Here is a 27,353-nt window from a genome sequence, read left to right on the forward strand (position 1 = left end):
TGACATTATTTCTGACGGTGTCAACTCCTTAGCTCACATTGTACCCTTCTACTATAGGTATCTATCTTGTGACTTTAACCTAGCTGTCTGGCAATTAAGGATTTTCTCTTCTTTAAAAATGTCAGTGCGTTTTTTTTACGCTGCTAACATCATGCTGTGTTTGGAGATTCTTGAAATTAAGATTCTCAAACTATACTTGTACTGAAAATTATTCTGCCTTAAAGTATGGCAAGAATTTATCGATCGAATTTACTTGATCGAAAACATGAACTTAACATGAAATCTGCTACAGAATTTAGGAATACATATATTGATTCCATAAATCCTTCAGTCACATAATATTTTCTAGGAAAATCCTTAGCTTAAATAAATAAATTGTATTATTTAAAGTCTGGAATTTTCTTAGTCATTACAGAGGAAATCATGGACCAAGTCATTCTTGTTCAGAGACTAAGTCTTCTCCTTTTTTTTTCGTTCAAAATAGCAACTTTATTTGTTAATAGATAATCTCTTTAGATATAACCACTTTTATTTTTAATTGAAAAAAAATTCACACTGCTCGGAAATCATGGACCAAGTCATTCTTGTTCAGAGACTAAGTCTTCTCCTTTTTTTTTCGTTCAAAATAGCAACTTTATTTGTTAATAGATAATCTCTTTAGATATAACCACTTTTATTTTTAATTGAAAAAAAATTCACACTGCTCCAACATAAACTAACAGTCAAAACAGAGATCTCGTTTAATTTTTCAATTTAAGTTTTTAATTTTATTTTACTACAGTAAAAAAATTTTCATAAAAATTCACATTTAATTTTTTCTATTACAATAAAAAACTCTTATAAAAAAATCACATCCCAATTTAAATTCAAAACTTAAATTAAAAAACTGTACCGGACTAGAATGTTTCACGTGAGAGTTTTTTAAGGGGTCTCGCCGGCGGTTTTTTTTTTAGTCAGGCTCCTTATTCTTTAATCATCAGTTTTGACTATTTACCGTACTTATTAAGCGCCGTTTAGTTCACTGATTCGAGTTTTTAATTCGAATTGAGATGTGATTTTATGTGAGAGTTTTTTACTGTAATAAAATAGTTAGATGTGACTGTTTCTGAGAGCTTGTTACTATAGTAAAACTCGAATCGATGAAGTGAACGTGGCCTAAATATCTCCTACCACTTGTTTCCATTCACGTCTCCCACTAACCGCTGATCTAGGCCAACCAATGTCACCACGCCACGCCAAACATTGCTTTACAAAAAAATCAGAGAGTTAGATGGGTTGTGTGTCAGATACTTATCCACATTTGGTCTACTCGAATTTTCCACTGAAAACCGCCGCGCTTTTCCAAGATCCCAGGAACAGTAAGTACTGAAGAATACATGTTCTTTATCTATCTTTTTTTCTTTTCTTTTTTTTAGCTGTTTCTGTTTTTCATTTTCATGATTTGCTCACTCACTTGATGATAATATAGCTGATGTAAATTCTTGCTTCTGTGGTGTGGTTCAAGTTGATCGCTTGTGATGATCATGAAAAAATTATGATCAGGATATACGGTCTTTTTAACATAAATGGTGTGGTTCAAGTTGATCGCATGTGATGATCAGGATATACGGTCTTTTTAACATAAAAGCTATCTGAGTATTTGAAAATACTTGGATTTTTGTTATAGGAAGTTCGAATCATTGGTGATCAGAGTTATTTTCTTTTCTTTTTCCAATTGTTAGCGAAGGAATCTGAGTTTTGGCAAATTATGCATGATGAGAATCTGTGATAGGAAATCTTGCACCATTTATATTCATATATGAAGATTCTCTCGGATCTGGACCATTTAAAGTAGTTTAAAAGTAATCTGACATAGATAAGGCAAGGAATAATTAAAAAATAAGGTGTTTTTTTAGTAGGCCTGATCTATTAGTGCCGTTAAATTTTTACTATTAAATCACGTTAAAATTACATTAAATTAAAAAAATATACATAATAAATAATTTTTTATACAGATTTAACAGTTAAAAATAGAATATACTGATCCTAGAGTAGGTCATAAGAAAATAGTAACCAGCAAGTCTTCTTAATCAGTAGGCACCAACATCGATAAAAATGCCAGTCATGACCAATACATGTCTGTGTTTATATTAATTTTACAAGATCTCAAAATATAATATATCAAAAATGACCTATTATATGGTGTTTTTTGTTTTTTACCCTATCACAACATTCTCCATTTTATACGAAGTAAGAGTACTTTAATGCCAATAATAATAATAATAATAATAATAATAATAATAATAATAAGACTCTGTTTATATGATTGGACATTCTATATTCCTTTATTCAAGACTCAACTTAAAACGATTAAAAAAAATAGACTGAACTTCAATTCTTAACCTTATTTTAGTCATTTTTTAGGCAAAATTTAGGCGCATTACATTGTTCTGATATTGAAAAGTTCTGTATTTTGTGATAATAGTTGGACAAAAGAATAATTTAGTTGAAGAGTGGAGAATGGCATTAGTATCAGGAGTAAGGTCTTCACTGAATCCAAATGCCCCTCTCTTTGTGCCTGCTGCGCTGCGCCAAGTGGAAGATTTCTCTCCTGAATGGTGGGAGTTGGTGAAAACTTCGACATGGTTCCGCGATTACTGGCTGAGCCAGCATCAGGAGGAGGATTTCGATGGCAGCACCTCCGACTATGCTGACGCTGATGATGGCGCTTTTGATGCCGCTGATATATTGCCGGATGATTTTGATATAGGCTTAGATGAAGAGTTCTCTAGCCTAGATATTGGTATAGAGGAACCCGCCTTGTTATCTGAGGATAAAGGAGAAGCAGGCTTGTCCCTTGCTGATGAAAAAAGTAGAAGTATGCCTCTTAATGGTAAGCTTAGAATTCTACTTTTTTGGTTGTTATATATTGATAAAGTATGCTTGATGTAGAAACAAGAGAGTGTTAGTTTACCAATTCATCCCAAAAGCTTAAGCTATTAGGAGGTGGGCCAACAATAGTTTTATACTTTAACACTCCCCCTCACGTGTGGGCTAGACAGTGGGCACTCGTGTGGGTAAATTAATTGAAAAAGCCCAACACGTGAATATTTAAGCCCGAGATATATTAAAGACCCAACACATGACAATTTTTAAATGGGGATAAAGAGTGCAATTACGGGAGTTTGAACTCAGGACCTCCCGCTCTGATACCATGTTAGTTTACCAATTCATCCCAAAAGCTTAAGCTATTAGGAGGTGGGCCAACAATAGTTTTATACTTTAACAGAGAGAATAGATAGAATTTAGATAGATAAACAGAACTAACGGAGATTGGTAAAGAAGGGATCAAAATCTCAATACTCATTCATCAACTACATTGGAATTGAAAATACAATCACTTGGCCTATTTTTACAGAAACAAAACATAATAAGATAAAACTCATTATGAGATAAACTTAACTAAATCCTAAATTATGAATGAATATATATTATAGATTGCTAATGCCTATATGCTCTCTGTGTTACTCAACAGTTAGCAAGCACTTATTTGAGTCATAGAATGCTTGTTATCTGAAACAGTTCAAAAATGGAAGCATAATTTTAATTCCTATTTTGTTTTTCCTATGAAATAAAAATCATTTGCATGTCTGAAGTCTTTGGTGCTATTATAGGTCTAAAAATGGATGCTAAAGCAATCTTGAAGAGCTTGACTATTCCAAAATCGGCAAATGAGAGACGTCCAATGTCGCCTGCAGGACCTGCAAAGTACCGAGAGAAGCCGACTAAGAATGTGAGCCCTAAATCCACCCTGCGACGGATTCAACAGCCCCGCTGAAATAGTTATGCAGAGGAGGGTCTTCTGTCACATTGGAATAGTCCTTGCAATAGTAGCTTTAGTCTCTACTCAATAAAGTTAGGAAATGCATATAACAAGGTTGTGACCTGTGTCATATTGTCTTTGATCTTTGGTGGGTTTTCTGCTAATTAGTTTAATTCGAGATTTACTGTTTGAAGGAGTGGATTAAATGTGAGTGTGTCCACGGTCTATGTTGATCTTTGGTTGCTTGAATAACTGTTGTAGCTGAAGTTTGCCAAAGAGGAAGAATAAAATGAAAATCTTTCTCCGTAACAATACACCGTTCAAGCTGCTTGGTTTTGCTGTTTTGTTCGGATTGGACTGTGTTATACCGCTAATTACTCAAATTGTTTCTCTTATTTTGATTAGTAGTTTAGCTTTTGGATTTACCATACAAGTGCCTCTTAAAGAGGCTAGAAATGGCATGCATTCTTGGAAGAGCAAATAGAGCTAGAGGTCTGATTGCAGACTATAGAAGAAGAGATCTTCTACGTATAGTCGATGCAAATTGTTTCCCATAAGCCCAAATCACTCTACTTCTACAGATGGTCAACGCAAACTAATATCATAATCTCAAATCATTATGTTTTCTAGAAAAAAAATCATTATGTTATTAATGGGTCATCATAGGCCACACTTGCAATCCTTTCTTGGTCTACCAGTAAAGCCTCAAGCATTTCTCCATATGAATCCTTAGAAATGAAACAGGCAAATATCACTACATTATGGCATCGTTTATTTCACCGATTCGAGTTTTCAATTTCAATTTTGCTACAGTTAAAAGTTCTCATAAAAAGTCACATCTAACTTTTTTTCTGCGACAGTGAAAAGCTCTCACATAATATCACATCTCAGCTCGAATTCACGAACTAAACGAGGCCTATGATTCCATGGTAACTGCTATGCCCCTTTGCAAACAAGAAACTGCTAAAACGGTCTATTCTTATGCCTGTTCCTGTTTTTAGTGTCTTCAATCATGCCATACAGGTTACAAAAGAAGAACAAATCACCCCTTTTATTTTGGACAGAACTTAGTAATGGCAACTGCATCTGAACTTTTGGCATCATTAGAAGTCATTATAGGGAAGAAGCCGTCACCGCTAAACCTGAGGCTATCAAGACTGTTGTGAATAGTAAAGTGACATCAGGCATATACACCTGCCAATGAACATGTTCGTTGTTAAGGAAGTTCAACATTGCTGAAACCAGGTTTGGTTTTAGGTACTCTTTCCAAGAACTTCGTTGAGTTCAAGATTGACATATGCATGAGAAGGATAAGCTTCTTCCTAACATGCTGAAGGAGAAAACGCAAGCAAAGACATTGGAACTTCTTCTATCAAGACTATGAAGGAGAGGCAAGCAAATCCTACAACAAAAGAAAAGTGTTTCCATTGCAACAAGGAAAGACATTGAAGAGGAACTGTAAGGAGTACCTTGCCACTGTGTAGAACAAAGAAGGTAATGTACTTTCCCTAGAAATTTGTTAGTAGGGATTCTGCAAATTTATAGAATATTGTAGATTCAGGTGCCGCTAATATGTCTGTAATTCTTTGTTGGGGTTCGGGCAAACAAACTAGGAAGCTGCATAATGGGCCTTTCGCACTTAAAGTAAGCACAGGGCTGACGGTTTCAACTGATTAAGTGGGAGTTGTCAAACTTCATTTTGGAACTATGTTTTTATTTCTTAAGAACTGATATTATGTACTTGCCGTGCCAAGAATTTGATGTCCGTTAGTTGGTTAATTGAACAATTGTACTCTGTTTCTTTTTCAAAAATAAAAACTCGGCTCCGTCTCGGTCGTGCCTTTATTTCTGTTGCCTCTGCGTTTTTTTTTTTTTAAAAAAGAAGTAATGTTTTGATTTGCAGAATTTCTTGTATTACTTCACAAAGAGGGCCATCATGTTCAAATCACTTTGATCGATTGGCATATCATCGTCTTCTTCTCCATGAATTGATCCCCTTAAGGCAATTACTTCTTGATTTTCTTTCTTGTAATTTCATGTGGCATCAAGGAATCGACCAATTCATCTAGTTGTAGGGTTAAGAAATCCATAGCTTCTTCCAATGTAGTTCTCTTTACATTCCAAGACATAGCTAGGGATCTGAAAATTCTGCTCATCACTTCGCTTATAGGAAAAGATCTACTAAGATCATTAATTTGTTCACGATATTGGTAAATCTGGTGTACATTTGGACACTAGATGCATGCTTTTTCATTTTAATTATTATTTTAGCGTGCTTGACTTGACTGGTTCCTTCAGGCACAACCTTCAGTGTATTTCATATACTTTGTGCGGACTTACATTAAGGTCTCGTTTATTTCACCAATTCAAATTTTCAATTTCAATTTTACTACAGTTAAAAGCTTCCACAAAAAGTCACATCTAACTTATTTTGCTACTGTAAAAAGCTCTCACATAAAATCACATCTCAACTCAAATTAAAAATTCAAATCTACGAACTGAACGAGACCTAAGATATTTGTATCTTCAGTGTTTTTGGCGTTCTATAGAATATTTTGGGTTTGTACATTTTATAGTAAAAAGCATATGTTGCTCCTTTCACTCAGTCAATGTCCTCCATCACGCCGTTCCCTGTTAGTAAATAGGAGTATAGGATATTATTCACATAGTCATGTATGTAATACCTGAGATTTAATTAAGCCTTAAGCCCATAAAAAATAAATTTTGTAAATTAAAATCATGCACCACATTTACCATTTACCTAAAAGTTATTTGTTGGCATTATATTTTATTATTATAGCTATCATATGATTTTATTAAACTTATAGCTTTACTGATCGAGTTTTCAGTTTTAATGTGCAGTGCAACTAGCTCGATGTGGAAACTCAATGTGCTAAACTTATGAAGAAAAATGATATTTATTATGATTATTTGATATGATATTTTACCTCTATTATGATTGATTTAATGATGAATCATTATTTTATATTTTTATTATATGGTTTTATGTAAATGTGTTGAGGACTTAGTTGTTATTTTGAGTTTTTGGTGAGAGAAGTCTATGTTAGTAAATTGAGTGAACTTTAGGCACCTAATTGAAGAAGAAAAATAGAGACTTTAGAGCTGATTTTATGAGGTTAGGATAGCTATTAAAGGCTTAGAAAAACCTAGGCACTTGTTCTATTATAAGGTCATTTTACTTTTGTTTAGTTTCTATCAAGTTTAGACTTCCTTTTTCGGTCTATTTCAGCAAAAAATCCTAGAACTCCGACCATAGCACTTCTTCTCTCTTCTCACTCCTTTTCTCACCCAAAACTCATAATCAAACATAGGTTTTTAAGAGAGAATGAGCTAAAGACTCAACCAGCCCATCTCAACTCGTTTTCAACCTAGAACCAAAAATAACCACCAAGTTTTGAGCTTCTATTCACTTGGGAACACGTTTTTCTTTGAGGTAACTTCTTTCTTATGTTAGAAACTAAGATTTCAGAGATTAAGATGTTGAAATCCTACTTGAGATTCGGATTTTTGATGGGGCTTATTATGCATGTTAGTTGTAGACTCTTAAAAATGAGTTTCTTGAGGTTTTGGTTCAAATATTGGTTTCTAGGTGAAATTGATGATTCTAGCTTGATATTATTGATAATTATTTGAAGATAAACTCTTATTAAGATGATGATTCATGTATGTCAGAGTGGTCTTTGAAGATTAAGATTTGCATGCTAGGTATTTGATGAAATGTTCAAATATAAGTCCTCTGTACAGCCTATGTAGATTCTGTTTTCGTGCCATATATACGTATGATGTTGACTGATCTTATATTTTTTTTATTAAAGTATACATCTCAAGCTTTATGTGAGTTTTTGAATCACTCCAAGCGGATTTTTCTACATTTAGTTATGAATTTTATAAGTTCAGTTAAAAAGCTTTCATTTTCCTGACGAGATTGTACTTCAATCTGGATTTCGGGCTGTTTTTGGTTAGATTGAAAAATCTGAAACCCATCATGTAGTAGCTCTAAAAAGAGGGTTTTGAGTCTACTTTTATTTGCCACTGGTCTCATAATATTTTGAGTTTTGATGAATTTGTTATGAGTAGTTTCGTAACAATGCGTAGTTATTTGTTTCGTTAAATGTATGAATGTGATTTTTGAAAGCTGTGGTTTTAAAGGTTAATTAGCACATTGAAGGCGCCCCACAACCAGCTAATTTGTGCTTGCAAAGTGGTGATCAAAATTTAGGTAAGTAGAGTTAAAGCATTTTCAAAACTGCATCACAATACTTATTTGACATAACTTGTTCAGAATTGTGATTATGCAAGTTTATTCTCTTATGAAATTCTTATATGATTATGTTCAAAGAGTATTCATGATTAATTATTTTGAAAGATATTATGATTTATGCTTATTATGTTTTTATGTTTTAAGAGATTTTATGGTATGGTATATGGATGAGAGGCTGGGTAAGCAGGTGTGTGAGGGACTGGTGCCCCAAATTAGAGAAACTGTCTCTTTGAGACAACTAGAGAAAAATGCTAGTGAGAAGTCTCTTGTTGATCACAAGAGAAAGAGATTCTAAAAACCCCGCTTAGTGTTTAAGAGAAGAGAATTGGCCAAAATTAGAGGTCTTGTACAGAGAGGCTTACTTAGAACTGAAGTTCTGTATCATACCTAAACTAAGAATAAGTATGAAAATTTATAAACAATGTTTAAAAAAGAGATTTTAGCCACGGAGATTTTAGATATTTACTTTATTTGAAATCTACTTGCTGAGTTTTTGCTCATTAGTTTAACCTTGTGATGCAGATGATGTTGTTGTTACCGAAGAGTAAAAAAAAATGATTTCCAAGGTTGGCTGAGTACGTCAAGTCCTACATATGACATCTTGCTTATATGTACTTCCAAACAATAGATGGGCTCAAAATGTTTTTTTTTTTTGTTATTGCTTTTGAATAACTGTTTAATGTCTAAGATTTGTGGTTGTAATCATTTTACGCACTGACTCATTTTGTTTAAAAACTTTTAACAAAATATTGTGATAAAATCAACCATAAGTTTTTGCATCTTATAAATGACATTGTTTTAAATATAGAAAGTATGTTTTAAGTAGCACCACCTCACTAACTTCGGCCTTAGACCGGTTTAGCGATGAGAGCGTTACAATGTATATCCCAATGATACATCATTCATAAACTTCTACGAATCCTAATTATTAGTTGTATTTACGACAAGTATACACTTTAAAGTACTTATTACAAATCATTCAGTGTTTGCCACACTTGATCGTTATCATGTTGGTTTACATTCACACTTTCAGCAACACAATTAAAACCATACAAGTATTTTTTTTCCTAATATATTACATAAATAAACCTTACAATATATATTACATGGAGTAAATCCAACTAATATCTTGCAATTATTATTATTTACATATATACATGCTGCAACTCCATTATCTGCTATTTTTGTCAGGGTCTCTGCGTCGTTTGCTTCAAATGCTCGAAGTTATTTTCTAACTCCACGATTTGTGAATGCATGTGGTATATAGCTTTCTTCGCTTCTTGAAGCTGGTGTGCAATCGTCATGGGCAGAGAAGTGCCCCGAGAAGTTGACAACTCTGGCCGCATCCCATAACCAAAACCCTCGTTCTGCCGGCCAGATTTCTTTCCGAGTAAATGCTCCCAATACTCTGCGCTCGATAGGAGAGTAAATCGTAAACACAGACTATTATTTTGTGGTATTCTTTTGCACCATAATTATCTCATATTAGCTTAAGCCTTAATAGGACTATTAATCAATTCTATCTTCGCTACTTTCCCCCAAAAGAAAAATGAACTTTTTTTTTAAAGAAAAAAAATGAACTTTCCATCATAAAGATTTCTTGTCAGGAGAATTGTGGACGTTTGGTTCATAGATTCAGAACCATGATTCAGAATCATTCTCGGTTTACATGTTTTTTGTGAGAGAAAATACTGTAGCGAACCATGAACCATGATTCAAATCATGGTATGAATCTCCTTACTAAACGGAAATTTAAATGGCCGTTTTTCGGCCACCCTTTTAAATAAATCACTGAGATTGTTTAAATTTTAGCCAAATAGTCAAACTTTTTATTTTAGGAAAATGACCCTTTTTCTACAATCATTGAAACTAGAGTCATTTTCTAATTTTATAAAATTTCAACCATTTACTAAAAAAAACCTATAAAAACCTGTAACAGTTTCTATGGCTCACCAACGCGCTCTTCAGTTCGAGTCACAAACACTTGGGTGTTCGGGCACATATCCCTCGTTGCTTCCTCCTCAAATGACATCAGTGCCATTAAATATGATAGGACAAAGCCCTACCACAAGTCGACAAACACCAACTACCGCCACCCTTATCCAGCCCACGACAGGTTCTCATCCCGACCCAATTCCACCTGCCAACTGCATTCCAACCACCGCACCTCCAACTATCGCATGATTATCACGACATGTTGGACTTTTTTGCTTTACTTGGGGAGAAAATAGCCACCGTCAAATGGCCTACTCGAACGCAGGATGCCACAGACCTATTTGTTGATAACTTTGATGACCCCGACCTAGATATTAATGTTGCCTATCTTCGAAGCTGAGGAAACGAAAGAAATTCCTGAAGAACAAATTAGTGGGACTTCGGACCATACTTGTCATTTGACGAAGTTGTTTGACTCCCAAAGTCGCCGAAGATTCATGGCTTCGCAAAAGCCTATTTGTTGTCATCTCTAAAGAGGTAGTCCAAAAACTTTTCTTAGTTATGGAATGACATCATACACCGTACAAGCTTGTTTAGTTGAAACAGGGATCGAAGATACAAGTTAATTTCATGGCAGACCCTCGTGACCCTTTCTGTCGGTGAGACATATCGCATATAAAAGTCTATTACAATGTTGTTCTTACGGATGCGTGCCTTATTCTTTTGGGGTGACCATGGCAATACGACCGATGTGTTAGCCATGATGGTCACACCAACACTAAAGTTTTCAGTTAATGCCCTCAAAAGACCCTTTTGTGCAAAATACTGCAGCAAGTCTGAGTAATCGGATGGGACCACTCCAGTTAACCGAAGATCAGCCAACTTGCTCCCTGATACAACAAAACATTAATTAATTCTTTTTTTATGCTAACCAAGTTTGAAGCAGTATTCAAAGAAGTCGATTTCTTCTACGCCTTGATTTCTACTCCACCAATCCTTCATTCAACATGAAGATGGTAACATTAGAACTTCAAACCCACATCGATGAATTTTTAAATGTTTTTCTTGCGACTTTACCAGAAGGTCTAGCACTGCTACGTGATATTCAACATCACATTGCTCTTGTTCCTGGGGCTGCCCTCATGAATTTTCAATTGCTCGCTAAAGGCCATCTTTGTTAGAGTTTTAGTCCGTGTGTTGTGCCCGCTCTCCTTATTCTTAAAAAAGGTGGCTCATGTTGTATGTGTGTGTGGATAGCCCAACAATTAACAAAAATACCATTTGCTATTGCTTCCTGATGCCGTGACTCGACGACCTACTTGACCAATTAAGGGGAGCCACAATCTTCTCCAAATTGGACCTCACAAACGGTTAGCATCAAATTCGGATTTGTCCAAGTGATGAATGGAAAATGTCTGGTCATGCCGTTCGGACTTTTTAGTGCGCTGAGCACTATCATGCAAGTGATGAACTAAGCATTTCGTCGATTTATCGATAAATTCGTTGTTCTCTATCTTGATGATATACTTTATTTATAGTGCTAACCACTAGGTCCACCCTCACCACTTCTCGGAAGTTTTGATTGTGTTGCATAGATATTATATGCCACCACTAGTAAGTGTGAATTCAGTGTTGATCATGTGCTATTTCTTACGTACCTCATTTCTAAAGACTGTTTAGCCATTGACACAACCAAAATTGAGGCCATCCCTTCGTGGCTGATGCCTCGCATAGTTACTAGAGTACGAAGCTTTCACAGATTGGCTTTCTTATACTGCTGATCTATCCTTCATATTAGTGACATTATGGCACCAATTATGGATTGTTTGCAGGATGGCAAGTTCAATTAGACTGAGGAGGCTGTCAATGCCTTCCAACTTATTGAGCAGAAATTCACTACCACTTCGATCCTCGTTCTCCCTGATTTTTCGCTCACATTCGAGTTGCATAGTGACGTGTCAAAAGCAAGCATTAGGGCTATCCTTAGTCAACAAGGTCAGCTTATAGCTTACCACGCGAGATACTTGTGGGATCTAAAACTCGTTACAGTACTTAGTCAACAAGTCGTTATGCATTGGCGCCATTATTTACTTCACAAAGAGTTCATACTCTACACCGATCATAATGCATTAAACACATTGGCAGCCAAGACAAGATTTTAGCTCTACATGCTTCCTAGACGACATACTTGTAACAGTTCACTTTTGTAATCAAGCACAAGGCAGACACACTTAATCGCGTGGCCGATGCCCTTAGTTGCTATCAGTCCAACCTGGCAATACTCCATGTATTAATTCTAGGGTTTTTTACCTTTTAAGATCTTTATCGGACTAACCCGTTTTCCCTAGGTTATTAACAAGGTCCGTACGGATACCATAGAACCGTACAGAATATGTCCTTCAGGATGGGTTCCTTTTCTCAGGTAGCCGCCTTTGCATACCGGATTGTAGTTTGCGATTTCAGATTATTTATGAGCTTCATGGAGAAGGTCATGCGGGACGTGATTGAAGTATTCTACATCAAGCGCCTCTTCTTATTTTTGGTCCATACTTCGGTGAGATGTGGAACGCTTCTCATAGAGATGCCGCACATGTCAAAGGACCAAGGGGCATGTAACTAATGCTAGACTTTACTTGCCATTGCCCGTTCCCACACAAACTTGGACAAATGTCGATCTGGATATCGTCCTCGACCTTCCTCACACACAATGAGACCATGATTCCATCTTCATTGTCGTTGATCTATTTTCCAAAATGTCCAACTTTATCCCGTTCAAGCGAACTACCGATGCAGTTCAAGTGGCTCAGCTATGTTTCCGAGAGGTTTATTACCTCCACAGTCCCGCTACTTCTATTGTGTTGGATCGTGATTCTTGCTTGAGCCAATTCTCATGGTCTTTGTGGCGGCTCATTAACACAAGCGTTGATATGAGTTTGGCATACCATCCTCAAACAAACGGTCAAACTGAGGTGACTAGTCAGACTTTGATGATCTCTTACGGAGTCTTGTGGGAGAAAATGTGAAGTCGTGGGATGTCAAGTTGGATTAAGCCGAGTTCTCTCATAGTCATGCCAATAACTGAATTATTGCTCTAAGCACATTTCAAGTTCTCTATGGGATCATTCCTCACTGTCCTCTCGATCTTGTTCTGCTGCCAGATAAAACGAGGATGCATAGTAAAGCAGTCAATTTTGCGGAACAACTTCATGTTAAAGTATAAAACTATTGTTGGCCTACCTCCTAACAGCTTAAGCTTTTGGGATGGATTAGTAAACTAACATGGTATCAAAGAGAGAGGTCCTAAGTTCAAACCCCCGTAATTGCACTCTTTATCCCCATTTAAAATTGTCATCATGTGTTGGGTCTTTAATATATCTCGGGTTTAAATATTCACGTGTTGGGCTTTCTAATTAATTTATCCACACGATTGCCCATTGTCCAGCCCACACGTGAGGGAGAGTGTTAAAGTATAAAACTATTGTTGGCCCACCTCCTAACAGCTTAAGCTTTTGGGATGGATTGATAAACTAACACTTCAACATACACATCAGGCAACTCATGCCAATCTCGTCTCTGCTGCCGGCAAGTACAAAGCGGTTGTTGATATGTTGAGTTTCACCCCGGTGATTTAGTACGGGCTGTTTTTACTAAGGGTTGTTTTCCGATTCATGAATGTAACAAGTTGAAGGCTCGAAAGATTGGTCCCTTGCAGGTCACTAGAAAGATTAGTTCCAACGCCTATCGGCTGCGTCTTCCAACTAATATGTGTACTTCGGATGTATTCAGTGTCAAGCAGTTGGTCCCTTTTGCAGGTGATAACGAATTTTTTCTTACTTGGGGGGACTAATGTAGACATCGTGCATTTCACCGATTTGAGTTTTCAGTTTTAAGTTTCTACAGTAAAAAACTCTCAGAAAATGTCACATCTCAGCTCGAATTGAAAACTCAAATTCGCGAAATAAACGAGGTTGTAGTGTATAAGTTGGTAGCTGCTACAAAACGCGTTAACTGGACAGGTTCTAATGGTTAACCGGACAACGAAGGCCCAAATCTAAAGCTTCTTTTAAAAGCAACGTTTTGAATTTCAATTTTAGAGTTTATTTCCTATTAAATTGTTTCCCTTTTGATAATGTCGTTTCCGAATTTTTAGAACTGCAGTAGATCCTTTATTTTGAATTCCAATTTTATATAGGGTAAATTTTTTTAATTTCAATTTCCGAATTCTTTATTTATGGAGGATTAGATGTAATTTTATTTTCAGTTTCGATAATTAATATATATATATATATATATATAAAGAACCGATAATTCTTCTCAATTGCTCGTTTTCGACGTTCCTAGAACTTTGAATTACTAGCATCCATTTTTCCGGTATTCCGCTTCATTAAAAGAGAAGAAAAAGATGTGATAAAATGATGGAAGTTTATACTTGCCTTTGATCCGGGATAGAAACGATAAGCATCCACTCCGATGTTGGTTGTCATTCCCTTCTTCTCCAATATTAGAGTCGACATCTCCATCTGTACTAGGTTGAGACTCCCTTAGGATAACATCTTCTTCTTCTTCTAATTCCTCAATACCATTATTAGGGTTGCTAGTTCCACGTTCACTTGAACTATTATCGCCGCAGAGAGCACTAATTTCTTCTACTTTTGGTTCCCAGCCTCGATAATATTCAATCAAATCAAATTGTGCTGTCTCTTGGAGATATAGCATATGGATCCCACACTTTTTGACTTTGCAGAAGTCTACTTTTTCTTCCAAACTATCAATGGGATAGAATTCAAATAACGCCTCAGTGCTGTTTGAAAATATGTCTTCTAGTCCATGATGAAACGGAGCATACCAGAGGAACACGTGATTCGACTTGAGAAATATTCTGCTCTTATCTTCATCGTCATTATCTTGACTATAACCCCTCCAAAAGCAATTCAATGTACGACTTTCACCATCCTTAAATCGGAAATGGGATTCACAGTAAAAATGGATTTGTGGGTGAAACTTGTGCTCTGCAAACGGAGCTGCTACGACGCACAAAGTAAATCCCAAGAAGTTGGTGTTTTTCCAATGCGGAGAAAGCTCGATACTTATGGAAGAACCCGCACTTTGATTACTGAACCATTCTGGAATTTGATTTCCCGGATAACAAATACTAACGGAGGGATATTCTATTACCTGTAACATGGAAAAAACGGTCATTTAATTAATATTCAGATTATAGAAGAGTTGCATTGTTTTGATTTATTCTAGTAACTGGAGTGAAAACATGGGAGACAGCTTACATGTTTTGATGTAATGCGGGATACAGTTGCCATACGCAATATTCTAAGCTGAGAATCAATTATCAAGTTGTTGCGTGCGTTTTTATCCAATTTGAGGCAGTTGAAAAACACAAGCTTCTCGCTACAAGCATAAAGATGATCCCAACCTCGAGTAAGTGCGGTTTTTGAACTTGACACAGTTTTCAGTGACGTGCAACCATATGCATCAACCGTCTCCAAAGACAACGGAATCTCAGGTAAAGATCGAAGATTCTTGCAATTGCTGATGTACAAGTGTTTCAGCCTAGACAGTTGTTTGATACTTGAGGGTATTCCCTCAATATTTTCATTTCCACTTAAATCCAAACATTCTAATGTGGAGAAGATAAAAAGTTGATCATCAGGGACTTCAAGTACACTGCAGTTATTCAGGTTTAGCTGACTCAGAGAGGGAAAATGGACAAATTGGCCAGGACCAGGTAATGCTTTCAGTTTTGCACAATCGGAAGCAATGAGAATTTCAAGTTTGCTTAAACTATAAATGTTTCTCGGGAGAGACTCGAGATTTTCACACCCTTCCAGCTCTAATACCTCAAGAGCAACTAGATTTCCAATTGAAGAAGGTAACTCTCTGATCCTGGTCTCATTTAAAGAAAGAAACAGCAGATGTTCCATTGCCTCGACGATTTCTGGAAAGCATTCAAATTCCGAGCAACCAGACAGATTAAGATGCTTAAGAGCATTCAATTTGCAAATGCTACTTGGCAACCTCTCAAGCCTTTTGCAATTGCTGAGCTCTAATTTCTTGAGACTAGAGAGACGCTCAATTGATGAGGGTAGATTTTTTATGTTTGTTCCACTCATATATAATTCCTTTATATTCCGTGGAAGTTCTGGAAATTTGTCAAGAGACAAACAACCATTGAGATTGAGAGTAGTGAGCTGATAAAGATGCTGAAAATCAGAAGGAACATCGCACAAGCTCGTACAACATTGAATGTCAATGTACTTTAGGTTTGAAGCTCGAGAGAGATCAGGTACTTGAACCAAGTTCAAAGAGTGACTCAAATCGATCATCTTTAAGTTCTCCAGAGACTGTAACAAAGTAATAAGTTAAGTACACGAGCTTCATGAACATTAATATTGAATTCTCTACAGAAACACAATAGGATTGATCAGGCTTACCAGGACTCCGTTCCAAAGTTTCTCAAGCTTGCTGTGTGATAGATTAAGTTCAACAAGATTTTTCGGTGAGAAATTTTGAGGCAAAGAGGTCGAAGGATAACCCTCCCAGTGGAGATACGTGAGTGTATCCGGAAGATAAGTCAAATCTCGATGAATATACCCGGTCTTAGGAGTATCAGTACTGCTTGAATAAATCTTGAGCAATCTTAGATTAGCCATCGCTTTGAAGGTTCTCGGATCCAAGTGCAGTTCCTCTTCAATCTCGGACATGTCTAGGGATAATCCTTTAATTGCAGCAGTTCCCTAAATTTAAAAAATAAATAAATAAATGAAAAGTTAATTAAAACGTATGAATGAGAGCAGAAGGCTTATTTATCACGAATGCTTTCAATTTATTGAATTGTTCTTTTTTTTTTTTTCCCCTCTCTCTAAAAGATTAATGCAGTGAAACTTACTTTATTATATTTCAGGACCTCATGTGCATCTTTAGCAGACCATAACCTACTGTGAATTCCAGGCTTCATAAAGGATTCATGACGTGCTATTTCACGACCCATTTCTTGTATTAGATCATGCATTTGAAGCTCATTGGAGTGTCCCAAGGTTATCAGAGATTTAGCAATGAGATCATCTATAGCAACACTGATGAAAGTAGGAAGATCATGAGCTAGTATTCTTTCCACAAGATCTCGCTTTTCGCCTCTGTAGAAACATGCAATGTCAAGAAATATTTCCTTTTGATTGGAATCTAAAGCATCATAACATATTTTCAGAATTTTTGCAAATTTGATCTTAGGAGCTTCCTTCATCTTAGTCAGCATATCTTCCCATGCTTCAATACCCCTGTCATACAAATTGGAACACAAAATTTTAAGAGCCAATGGGTATCCGTTAGCGTAATCCACAATCTGTTTCGACAGCTCCCAGTATTCTTTTGTGGGGGAAATTTTTCCAAAACAAGTAGAATGAAAAAGTTGGAGAGCTTCCTGGTAATTTAGTTCTTCAATCTTGTATACGTCCGCTCCAATGCTCTTAAGCACTTGGGCATCTCTAGTTGTTACGATTATTCTACTTCCATGGCCAAACAGCTCCTGTTTGCTTGCCAAAAGTTTAAATTGGTTTGAATTGTTGACATCATCAAGGACAATAAGGACCTTTTTACGGCGGAACTTTGGCCCAAAAGATGGATAACTCGAATCTTGATTTCTCTTCCCCAGTAGCTCCGCAAGAAGCTTATTTCGTAACTCGATTAACCCATGCCTTTTCGATTCATCCTTGACATTCCAAAGAAAGTAGCAACTATCGAAATGAGAGGAGAGTTTATTGTACACAACATGAGCTAGAGTAGTCTTACCCATACCACCTGGACCAAAAATGCCTACAATGCGAATCGCATCTGGTGAGCCAATGCGTAACATCGATTCAATTTTCTCAATACGTTCATCAATCCCAACCAAGAGCTCAGAATAATTAGACGGTGATATATTTAACTTCTTCACTACATCTTCAACAATTTCCCCAACTAATTTCGATTCAGGCCTAACATTGAAAGGGCAAACAACGATAGAAGTTTAGCGTGAAGTGCAACAAAACTAATGTAAATCGTGTAAACATATGTATGAACTTATATTTGTATAGTATGTTATAGACTACCAATTTCTCCATATCCCCCTTTTGTGATTAGAATCTCCTTATTATTTTCCTTAATTTTATTTCATTTATATCATGATATGATGGAACGTTGAATTTATTAGATAGCAGATCTCATATGAAAGCTGGTTTATGTACCTGCTAGAAAATATGAACAGACGTCACATAAAAACTTTCCCTAAGAATAATTTGATCGCTTCACAAGTTAAAATATCAAGTATATAAATTTATATATTTACTATAATTCGAGTATATATTGTTAATGAAATTAAAAACAAATTTTATATTTTTTGAATAAACATAAATATATGGTATAAAAAGATAAGTAACCGAAAACTATTTTCAATCTTAAATGTTAAACACTTGACAGGATCGCATAATTTCACATCCGTTAAAAAAATGAATCAAAAGGACGCGTTTCCATGAAGAGGTCACGTAGTTTGTTATAAAACGGAGTTTAGAAATGTGCATGTTTATGCTTGTAGTGTAAATGTCCAAAAAACATAACAAAATAACTCTGGTAACTCGGTGTTTAGTAGCTTATTTGTGTAATGACATATGATGTCCATTTTGATAGTGTACAGAACTTTCCAATGAAGATAATGTCATTATTTTTCTTTTTGGCAGGGGATATATAATAGATTTGAGCACGTAGGCTAAAGGAAAGATGGAAATTGCAATTATTGAAGAAATGAAGAAATAATATGATTATCTCTATAATTATCTTTTATCTTAAAAATTAGATTTTTTTAAAGGAAAAATGTAATAAATAACAGATTTATAAAATTAAATTAAGTGTATAGTAGATTCTAACACTATTTGAAGTAAACAGCAGTTTACCGCGTAAATATTTCATTTATGACTAATAAAAAACTTTTTTCTACGTAAATTTTTTTTTACAACTGTTAAGAAAAAAATTTCCACGTAAATAAAATTTTTTACCACATAAATTATTTTTCACCAAGCGTAAATGACACATTTACATAGTAAACTGCTATTTACTTCAAATAGTTTCAAAATCTGCTATCTTAATTTAGTTTCAAAAATAAGCTATTTACTACCATTTCTCTCTCTTTTTTTTTATTTACTAGTTTGAGTTAGATTAGAAGATAAGTGATAAGAATAATTGATAAATTCAATTTAAATAGATTATATTTATCTTATAATTAGTTACTTTTGTCCATCCCTGTTGTTTGGAGATTAGATTAATAATTATCTTTTATTTAAAAGTTTGAGTAGTTTTACTAATTAGTCATTAGAAGATAAGTTCCTAGTTTAAATTATTTAGATATTAGATTAGTATTAGATTCAATTTTAAACTCCTTTTGTATCTATATATATTGCATTCTCGTCAATGAAAATCTTGTACACCATTCTCCAAAAGGCTAAATTTAAGGGTGTTTAGGAAATCCGTCAATCCGATTGATTCGGAAATTCAATCTAATTCAAGGTTTTAGATTGGATTGAAAAAAGTTTTGAATCGGACACGAATTGAGATTTTCATAGTATGAAGGTTTTGGATCGGACTGCGGATTGAGCACTTTCCAATCCACAAATTTAGAACCATATATATATATAATTTTTATAATTATATATAAAAAAATTTATAAGTTAATTTTTTAAAAAACTTTTTTAAAAATTTGTTATGTATAAAATAATTTCTGAAACCAATATCCCAAGTATTACTTCAGAAATTGTGAATGTTGAATTACTTTAAAGTAACGAATATGAGCAATGAAGATTTCATTTTGATTTTGACTGAATCTATTTTGTTATTGTTAATGGGGTTGTAACAATCTAGATTTCTTTGTTTTTTTTTTTTTGGGTGCTTAAAGTAACAATTTAGACTCATGTTGAACAACTTTATGTTACAATTATGCTATGTTTATTTGTGTTTATTTTGTATGTATATTATTAATTCATATTTTTAAAGGTTAGTATCTGTGAATCCGCGAGTCTAATCCGCAAAATTCAATAGATTTTTTGAATTGGATTGGATCCAATCTGAAAAGGTTTTAGATTGGATATGGATTGGAATTTTTTTAATCCGTAGTTTTGGATCAGATTGCAGATTGACCTCTAATCCGCAAATTTGGAACGTGAAAACCCCTAACTAAATCTATTAATAAGTACTTAGTTTAACTTATTATTAGGTTTAGTTTAGGATTGCTTTACTCGTATATTACGTTCATTGGTTGATATCTGTTAATTATTAGACCACAATTGTAACACATTTTTAAATTTAGAGTCCTATTTCTCAAAATTAATTTGCCGTCCAAATTGCCAAATACTTATAAACCATGGTGCACCAGTACAATTAACCCTTCTTGTTATAGTCTACAATTTTAGAACTAGGGGCCTAAGAAAGATATAAGGGAAATTGTAACATATAACATAATTATTTTAATTAATGAGTACATATATTTTTAAAAAGGTTAATTTGCAGCAGAGAGAGAATGAATGGAAGAGACAGAGATTTACAGAGGAGAGAGAATGAACGGAAGAGAGAGATAGTGAAGGCAATTGGGGTTTGAGGAGAGAGAAAGTAATTGGGTTTGATGAGAGAAGGAGAGAGAAGAGGGTGCGAGATGGAGGAGAGAGGGGAATGAAATCAGGGCTTGTGGTATAGGAATGGGGTAATTGGTATTTTACTCGATTAAAACAGGGAATTTTAATTTATATTTACTTAACCTATCTTAATATCTGCTATTTGTTTTAACTCGGCTATGTTCGAGCTCGGCAACAGAAGAAGAAGATGAACACAGGAGAAACCAACCCAGACTTATATAGTTCTTTCTTTGAATATAAATGGATTAGATCAATCTTGAGTATATATGCTTAGCCATTCTATGTATATAGAAGTTGATCTCATCTAAACTTCAAATATTAATCGTCTAAGAAAGAAAACTTAAATTTTACTTACCGAATGTCAAACGAACTCCACCCAGATAAGGACCTAGCTGCTTCCAAAGCTCTTCTCCACTCATCGACCTCATCTATAAAAGTAGTTTCTACTTTACTGCCCTTTTGTTTCGACAAATTTGATGGATCGACATGGTAGAAAACTGGCACGACAAATTGCCCTTTTCCTTTGCATTCCAGTACATGGACGAGCTCATGTAGGCATTTCGGAGAAGAAGCATAATTTTCTGAAAAAATAACAACAGAAAGTTTTGATTCTTCTATAATTGCTTTCGTAGCTCCAGATGAAATTTTTTCATCTTCCTTCATGAGATCTTCGTGAGGATTCCAGTAGGTCTTGATCTTTTTCAGACACAAAGCCGAGTATAGATGACTAACAAAATTATCACCTACGTCCGCGGATCTGAAACTTAGAAATACGTCGTACTTCATTGGATTTGGTGTGGAGATAGAAGAATAAGAAGAAGAAGGCATATTGATCAGCAGAGAATTCAAACAAGAAAAATGGCGAAAACACTTCCCTGTTAACCTGCCCCTTTGTATTTAGAACCGGAAAGCCTGTGAAGGGTGACAGATCTGTAATGCACGCGAGCGACCCCAATAAATCAAAATAAAAAATTTTATATAAAATTAAAGTTTATGACTTATCAACGCTATGGGACCCACCCATGGTCTCAAAACAAATTGAGATGTGGGACCCACCCACCTGACTTAAAAATGAATTCGTGATATGGGCCCCACTGTGGCCTAAAAAATTTGTGACAGGAGGCTCACCCTTCTTACCTAAGCTAAAAGGAATTTGCTATGTGGGACCCACCTGACCTTAAATATCGTCGCAGTCTCGTGGAGATAATTGAAGATACTGTGGATTAAGAGATTGTTTGGTTGAAATATTTTAAATTATGGTTAGTAATTTATTATAATGGTTTTTTTTATAAAATATATATAAATTAAAAATAATTTTAATCTCATAATTTTAATTTATGAGTGAATCGTCTCTTGAATAAAATGAATGGGCGATTCTGCAGTCCCATCAGTAAGACGTCCCGCTTTTATTACCTCAAGATAGTCTCGTTTATTTTACCGATTCGAGTTTAGAATTTGAGTTTTATTACAGTAAAAAACTCTTAGAAACAGTCACATCTAACTTTTTTACTATAGTAAAAAATTCACATAAAATTATGTCTTAACTCAAATTAAAAATTTAAATCGGGTCGTAAAAACATTTAGAATCTGACGGTTAGAAATAATTGTTCTTTTGTCTTTTTGTTTTTTTTTTTTTTTGCAAGTCTTGGTCTTCTTTCTTTCTTTTTTCTTTTTGCAAGTCTTGGTCTTTTTTTTTTTTTTTCCCCCGATCCGAGTCCTGGTCTTTGTTTGGCAGCAGCAAAAAGTGGTAGGATGGATGAGGATGAAATTTTTTTTTTTGCTATTCGGATGAGGATGAAACTTGAAAGGACAAGAGACATGCACAAAACTCACTGTGGCACCGAGGCCGCCCCGTTTTCCTCGTGAGCACTTCTGTTCATCCTCTCAGATACGAATGAAGCTAATTTGTTTGGTGTTTTTTCTTTTTTAAAAATACTATTATTTTTTATTTTTTAATTATTAAATATAATTAAAATTACGTTAAATTAAAAAAGTTATAAAATAGATAAATTTTGATATAGATTTTAATTATTAAAAAATAAAAAATATCAATGTTTTAAAAAGCATTAAAATTTTTTTTAAAATGAATCTTATTAAATAGATAGACGGAATTTAACTTGATGAAATTCACTATTATATGAATATTGGTGGTTGTCCAGGATTAATCCCTTTTTTACTTTTCTCATTTATGTTTATTGCATTTGGTTCATTATTTTAGTGGCTTTCTCGCTCTTGTAATAAAAAGATGGTTTCTCTGTACTTCGATAATTTTCTTGTGTATGCTCCGCAAGATTTGGACGTGTTCTTTTGTTCAAAAAATTCAAAAAAATATAACTCAAGTTTCAACTTTATTCAAGTTCACGTTATTTTAAGTTTCAATTTTATTCAACTTCACTCAACTTTATTTAAATTACAACTTCAACTCAAGTTATAACTCAAATTTAACTCAAAAACTACACTCAAGTTACACTCTAAAAGAACAACCTCTTAATTTCTTGTGGTGTCGATAATTTCCTTGGTTTTGGAGTTTTTGTTTCTAACAATTGATTTTTTTTCTAGACTAATGGTTTTCTTTTTTGAGAGTAGATTATAATAATTTTGTTAAATGAGTTTTTATTACGCTTGATTATTAATGTGCTAAATGAGTATTTTTGATTGGATCTCAATACTTTTGTTTATTTCTGTACTTCATTCGTTTTTATTATTAGATTCAATATTTATTTGTAGTCGAATATTCCTGTATTTAATAGTCATTTACATCAAGATGGTCATTTTACCATATCTCATTGCTTATATCAACTTACTAATTAAATAAATTTTCAAAAAAAAAAGCGACTTGTCCATCCAATTTCTTGGTAAAGTACTACAAAACAAGTCTTCCTAACAAAAGAACAAGAGGACGCCTGGGATCCGGCTGTAATGACAATATTCTTCCCCAAAAAAACTTCATAGGTTATTACAAAAAAGGTTCGGAAGGCGACAATAAATTAAGGCGTTTCACGAATTTAAGTTTTTAATTTGAGTTGAGATGTGATATTTTTTTAAAATTTTTAACTGTAGTAGAAAAAATTAAATGTGATATTTTCTAAAAATTTTTAATTGTAAAAATTTAAAATTAAAAACTTAAATAGATAAAATGAATGAAACTTAAAATTAATTGTGTTTCCAAAGTTTTTTTAGTTTATTAAATAAATTTTTTAAAAAAGCGATTTGTCCGTCTAATTTCTTGGTAAAGTACTACAAAACAAGTCTTCCTAACATAAAAAACACGAGGACGGCTGGGATCCAGCTGTAATAACAATATTCTTCCCCATAAAAACTTTATAGGTTATTAAAGAAGGTTTGGAAGACGACAATATTTCCCAATAAAATAATTGTGTTTCTAAAGTTTTGGGGGAATGTAAATTGCAATGATGTCCTTTTTCTATGTTGTGTTTTTCGTGTGAGCGTTCAGTCCTTTTACACAGCACTTACAAATGTCTCATGATAGTTATCGTAATTGATTATTCCTAGTTGTTAGTGTTATCATATTGTTAAAGTTGCTAACAAGTGAGATCAGATGAGCCCAAAGCATTCACGACATGAGTTAAGGTAACTTGGGTTTATATTTTAATTTGAGTTAAGATATATTTAAGTATAATTTGAGTTAAGAATTTAATTTGAATTTGTATTTAGATGTGTATATTTAAGTTATGATTTGAATTAAAAATCTATTTAAATTTGTGTTTAAACATATTAAAACTTAAATTTATATTTTAATAGTATTTTAATAGAAACAGAATGATGATTTAAAATTTTAAATAGGGTGTATGAGTGGAGTTTTGTCTCTTTACTTTGTGAACATAAAAAAATAATCATATCAAACGAAATTAAACGAAAAAGTTATGACGTTTTTAAGAATAAAAAAAAATTATTTATTAATTTAAATTTGAATTTAAAAACTTGAGTTAGAGAGAGGCAAGAAGCAATGGGTTACAAAAAGATACCGTCACCCCAAGGAGATTCAGATTACCACAGCACTAGTTGTCCAAGCAAGCCATCCCCAAGTTTTTTCGGATCTGAGTAATCTGGAAGGAGCGAATCAAAGGAAAGGGGAGAGAGAGAGAGCCAGGACAAATGAGAGAGAGAAGAGGATACGAAACGAAATAGAAGAGTTAACTCTAAAATTTTAAGTTTTATTATAATAAAAAATTTTAAAAATAATTACATTTAATTTTTTATTATAATAAAAAAATTTATATAAAATTATATCACAATTTAAATTAAAAATTTAAATCAATAATTTTTTAACTGATGTGGCACCATTTAGTTGGATAGACGGACAAAGAGACAGAATAAGGCATTAGATGATCTGCGTCCCAAATCGTTGGTTTAAAAATTCAACGATTAAAGCAGAAAAGCTTTTTCATTATAAATGCACCCTATTTTTTACTTTCAACATGTCAAGATTCCAAGGTTTATTAATTTTAAAAAATAATTTAAAATGGATCTATAAGCATTCCATGTGGTGGATTTTAAAAAATCAACAAACAACAAGTTGGTAGTTGTTGAACAGTTCAACGGATACTTAAGCGCGTCAATTTTTTTTTTTTTTTTGGGAAAGGGGGTCTTTTTTTTAAATGGAGAAGCGTCTTCCTCTTATTTTTATTTTTTATTTTATTTTAAGGAAGAAGTGTGTTCATTTTTTTTTAGGAAAAATTGTGTTCATTTTGACTTTCAAGGAAAAAGAGTTATTAGAGTGGAAAAGATAAGAGAAAAAATTAAAAATACCACTTAAAATAGTAAAAAAAAATTAAGGGAAAGCGTGTCATTTTTTTAAATGGAGAAGCGTCTTCCTCTTATTTTTATTTTTTATTTTATTTTAAGGAAGAAGTGTGTTCATTTTTTTTTAGGAAAAATTGTGTTCATTTTGACTTTCAAGGAAAAAGAGTTATTAGAGTGGAAAAGATAAGAGAAAAAATTAAAAATACCACTTAAAATAGTAAAAAAAAATTATATATATCAAATAAAGCTCTATTTAATTTATAAGAATAATAAAAAATTACAATAATATTTAATTATTTAGAATGACATATATAATAGAGTTAAAAAAATAATGGTTAAATTTAAAATTTTCTTAAAAGAGGGAAATAAATGAAAAGATGCTTCTAATAAAATTCAACATCGTGTTAATACTCAAACATGTTTCGTATTTTAGGTGAATAAATTCAGTATGTTGTTTTTGAATTTATATGATTTTCCTTTTTATGGAGACTATTTGAAAATTAAAATTCAGCATGTTGTTTTTTTTATAGGAAAATCTAAAATTTCCTTAAAAATGTATGGTTTTCTTCTTTGATTGATTATTTTTAAAAAAATTTAGTTAGTAAAATAAATATTTAAGTAGATCAAATTTAAGAGAAAAAAGTTTTTCAGTGTGGGGCTTTTAAATTTAAAAAAGTTTTCTCAATGTAGGATTCTAATATGCCCCTCACGCACAACGTGGACCATGTTAAACCGCTGTGAATAAGTCGATATGAGGGACTCAATATTCCAAAATTAGGTATGCTCTGATACTATTTTATAGAAATCAAATGATATTAGGCTTAACTTACTATAACAAAATCAGCTTGCTATAGGAGGATTGCCCTCACCCTATTAAGTAGATCATGCTAATATTTCCAGCCAATGTGAGATTCTAATATCTACTCACCTCGTTGAACGTGCATGTATTTCTAGTTGTTATCTCCTCAACGCAACCAAACAACTTTGCAGATCTCCCCCGCGCAACTGTGTGTCGCACGGAGGAGATCATACCTCCGACATGATCTTCAGAAAGATCCGTGAAGGACCTCCCCGATTTTCTCTCTAGTGGCCGTGTGGAGATCTCCATGCACCGGCTCAGGGAAATTAGTGATAACTATTTCGTTTTTGTTTGTTTTTCCCTAATTATTGTACTTTTTGTATTTTGTGTACATGTTTGTTTTTCCCTGATTATTTGTTCTCTCTTTTTGCATTTTCTGAAGTTTTTTTCTTTTGGTTTTTCGGTTGGCGACCACCAATAACGGTGATTTCTAAATAATTTTGGTGGTTATCGGTTGGTGACTTGATTATTACTGATTGATAACTGATATCGTGACCAAATACTAGTGACTCGGTTGGCACTAGTGGTTGGTAGCCGCCGACAACTACTGTCGTCAATACTGACAGTTGTCCGCTGAATATTGTCAGATATTTCGGTTGAATATTGATAAATATCTCAGTTAGATACTGATATTGTGACCAAAAACTAATTAGTATCTTAAAAATATATTTAATATTCTAAATATAATGTGATAACATAATTATGATATTCCCTCTAATAATTTATATCACGTGTCATAATTTAATATTAAAACTTGTGGCGCATTCCTTTAAAGCCCACATTTTAGATGCAGCGAATATATCACGATTCCACATTCATTGTGCAGTGGGCTCCACTCCAGTTTTGCTAATGAGTGATCACGCGTTTGATTTTGATGCATATTGGACAATTCGTAAGAGAGAGCTGACCCAAAAGGTTTTTCATAAAAAAAGCTGACCCATAAGGTTCAATCATCTAGATCACAAAATATCAATCCCAAATAAACCACCGCCGATTGTTTGTTGTAATGGCGGGTACTTCTTCTCCGGCAATCTCTGTCTCTTCCAA

The 27,353-nt window shown here is 33.9% G+C and overlaps 2 protein-coding genes across 3 annotated transcripts in view; one reads left to right on the forward strand and one right to left on the reverse strand.

The window, feature by feature from the left end:
- The first annotated feature begins 1,287 nt into the window (after positions 1-1,287).
- LOC21391983 (protein EARLY RESPONSIVE TO DEHYDRATION 15) overlaps positions 1,288-27,353 on the forward strand; it is a 45,534-nt gene continuing 19,468 nt past the window's right edge. The window contains exons 1-3 of one of the 2 annotated variants that reach the window (XM_010108109.2): positions 1,288-1,358; positions 2,465-2,872; positions 3,654-4,197. In XM_010108109.2, coding sequence (XP_010106411.1) covers positions 2,500-2,872; positions 3,654-3,817 — 537 coding nt within the window. In that variant the 5' untranslated portion in view covers positions 1,288-1,358; positions 2,465-2,499 and the 3' untranslated portion in view covers positions 3,818-4,197. Of the gene's footprint in view, positions 1,359-2,464; positions 2,873-3,653; positions 4,198-27,353 lie in introns of those variants that run through there. The other variant, XM_010108115.2, reaches the window with a different exon arrangement.
- On the reverse strand, positions 9,036-21,619 carry LOC21391979 (disease resistance-like protein DSC1). The gene is made up of 6 exons (XM_010108111.2): positions 21,039-21,619; positions 16,921-18,004; positions 16,466-16,768; positions 15,302-16,375; positions 14,453-15,194; positions 9,036-9,492 (listed from the first exon to the last, which is right to left on the reverse strand). The coding sequence occupies exons 1-6, from the start codon at positions 21,509-21,511 to the stop codon at positions 9,272-9,274; spliced, it is 3,897 nt and encodes a 1,298-aa protein (XP_010106413.2). The 5' UTR covers positions 21,512-21,619; the 3' UTR covers positions 9,036-9,271.

This window comes from Morus notabilis, unplaced genomic scaffold (genome assembly GCF_000414095.1).
Source record: "Morus notabilis unplaced genomic scaffold, ASM41409v2 Scaffold855, whole genome shotgun sequence".
NCBI classification, from domain to species: domain Eukaryota; kingdom Viridiplantae; phylum Streptophyta; class Magnoliopsida; order Rosales; family Moraceae; genus Morus; species Morus notabilis.

What these genes read in the sequence shown, in the direction of transcription:
- LOC21391979 (XM_010108111.2), bottom strand. Translation starts at nt 21,511, where the DNA reads ATGCCTTCTTCTTCTTATTCTTCTATCTCCACACCAAATCCAATGAAG. An exon ending in TGGAGTTCGTTTGACATTCG is followed by an intron (nt 18,005 to 21,038) that starts GTAAGTAAAATT and finishes TTTCAATGTTAG; the next exon opens with GCCTGAATCGAAATTAGTTG. An exon ending in AGGTCCTGAAATATAATAAA is followed by an intron (nt 16,769 to 16,920) that starts GTAAGTTTCACT and finishes TTTTAAATTTAG; the next exon opens with GGAACTGCTGCAATTAAAGG.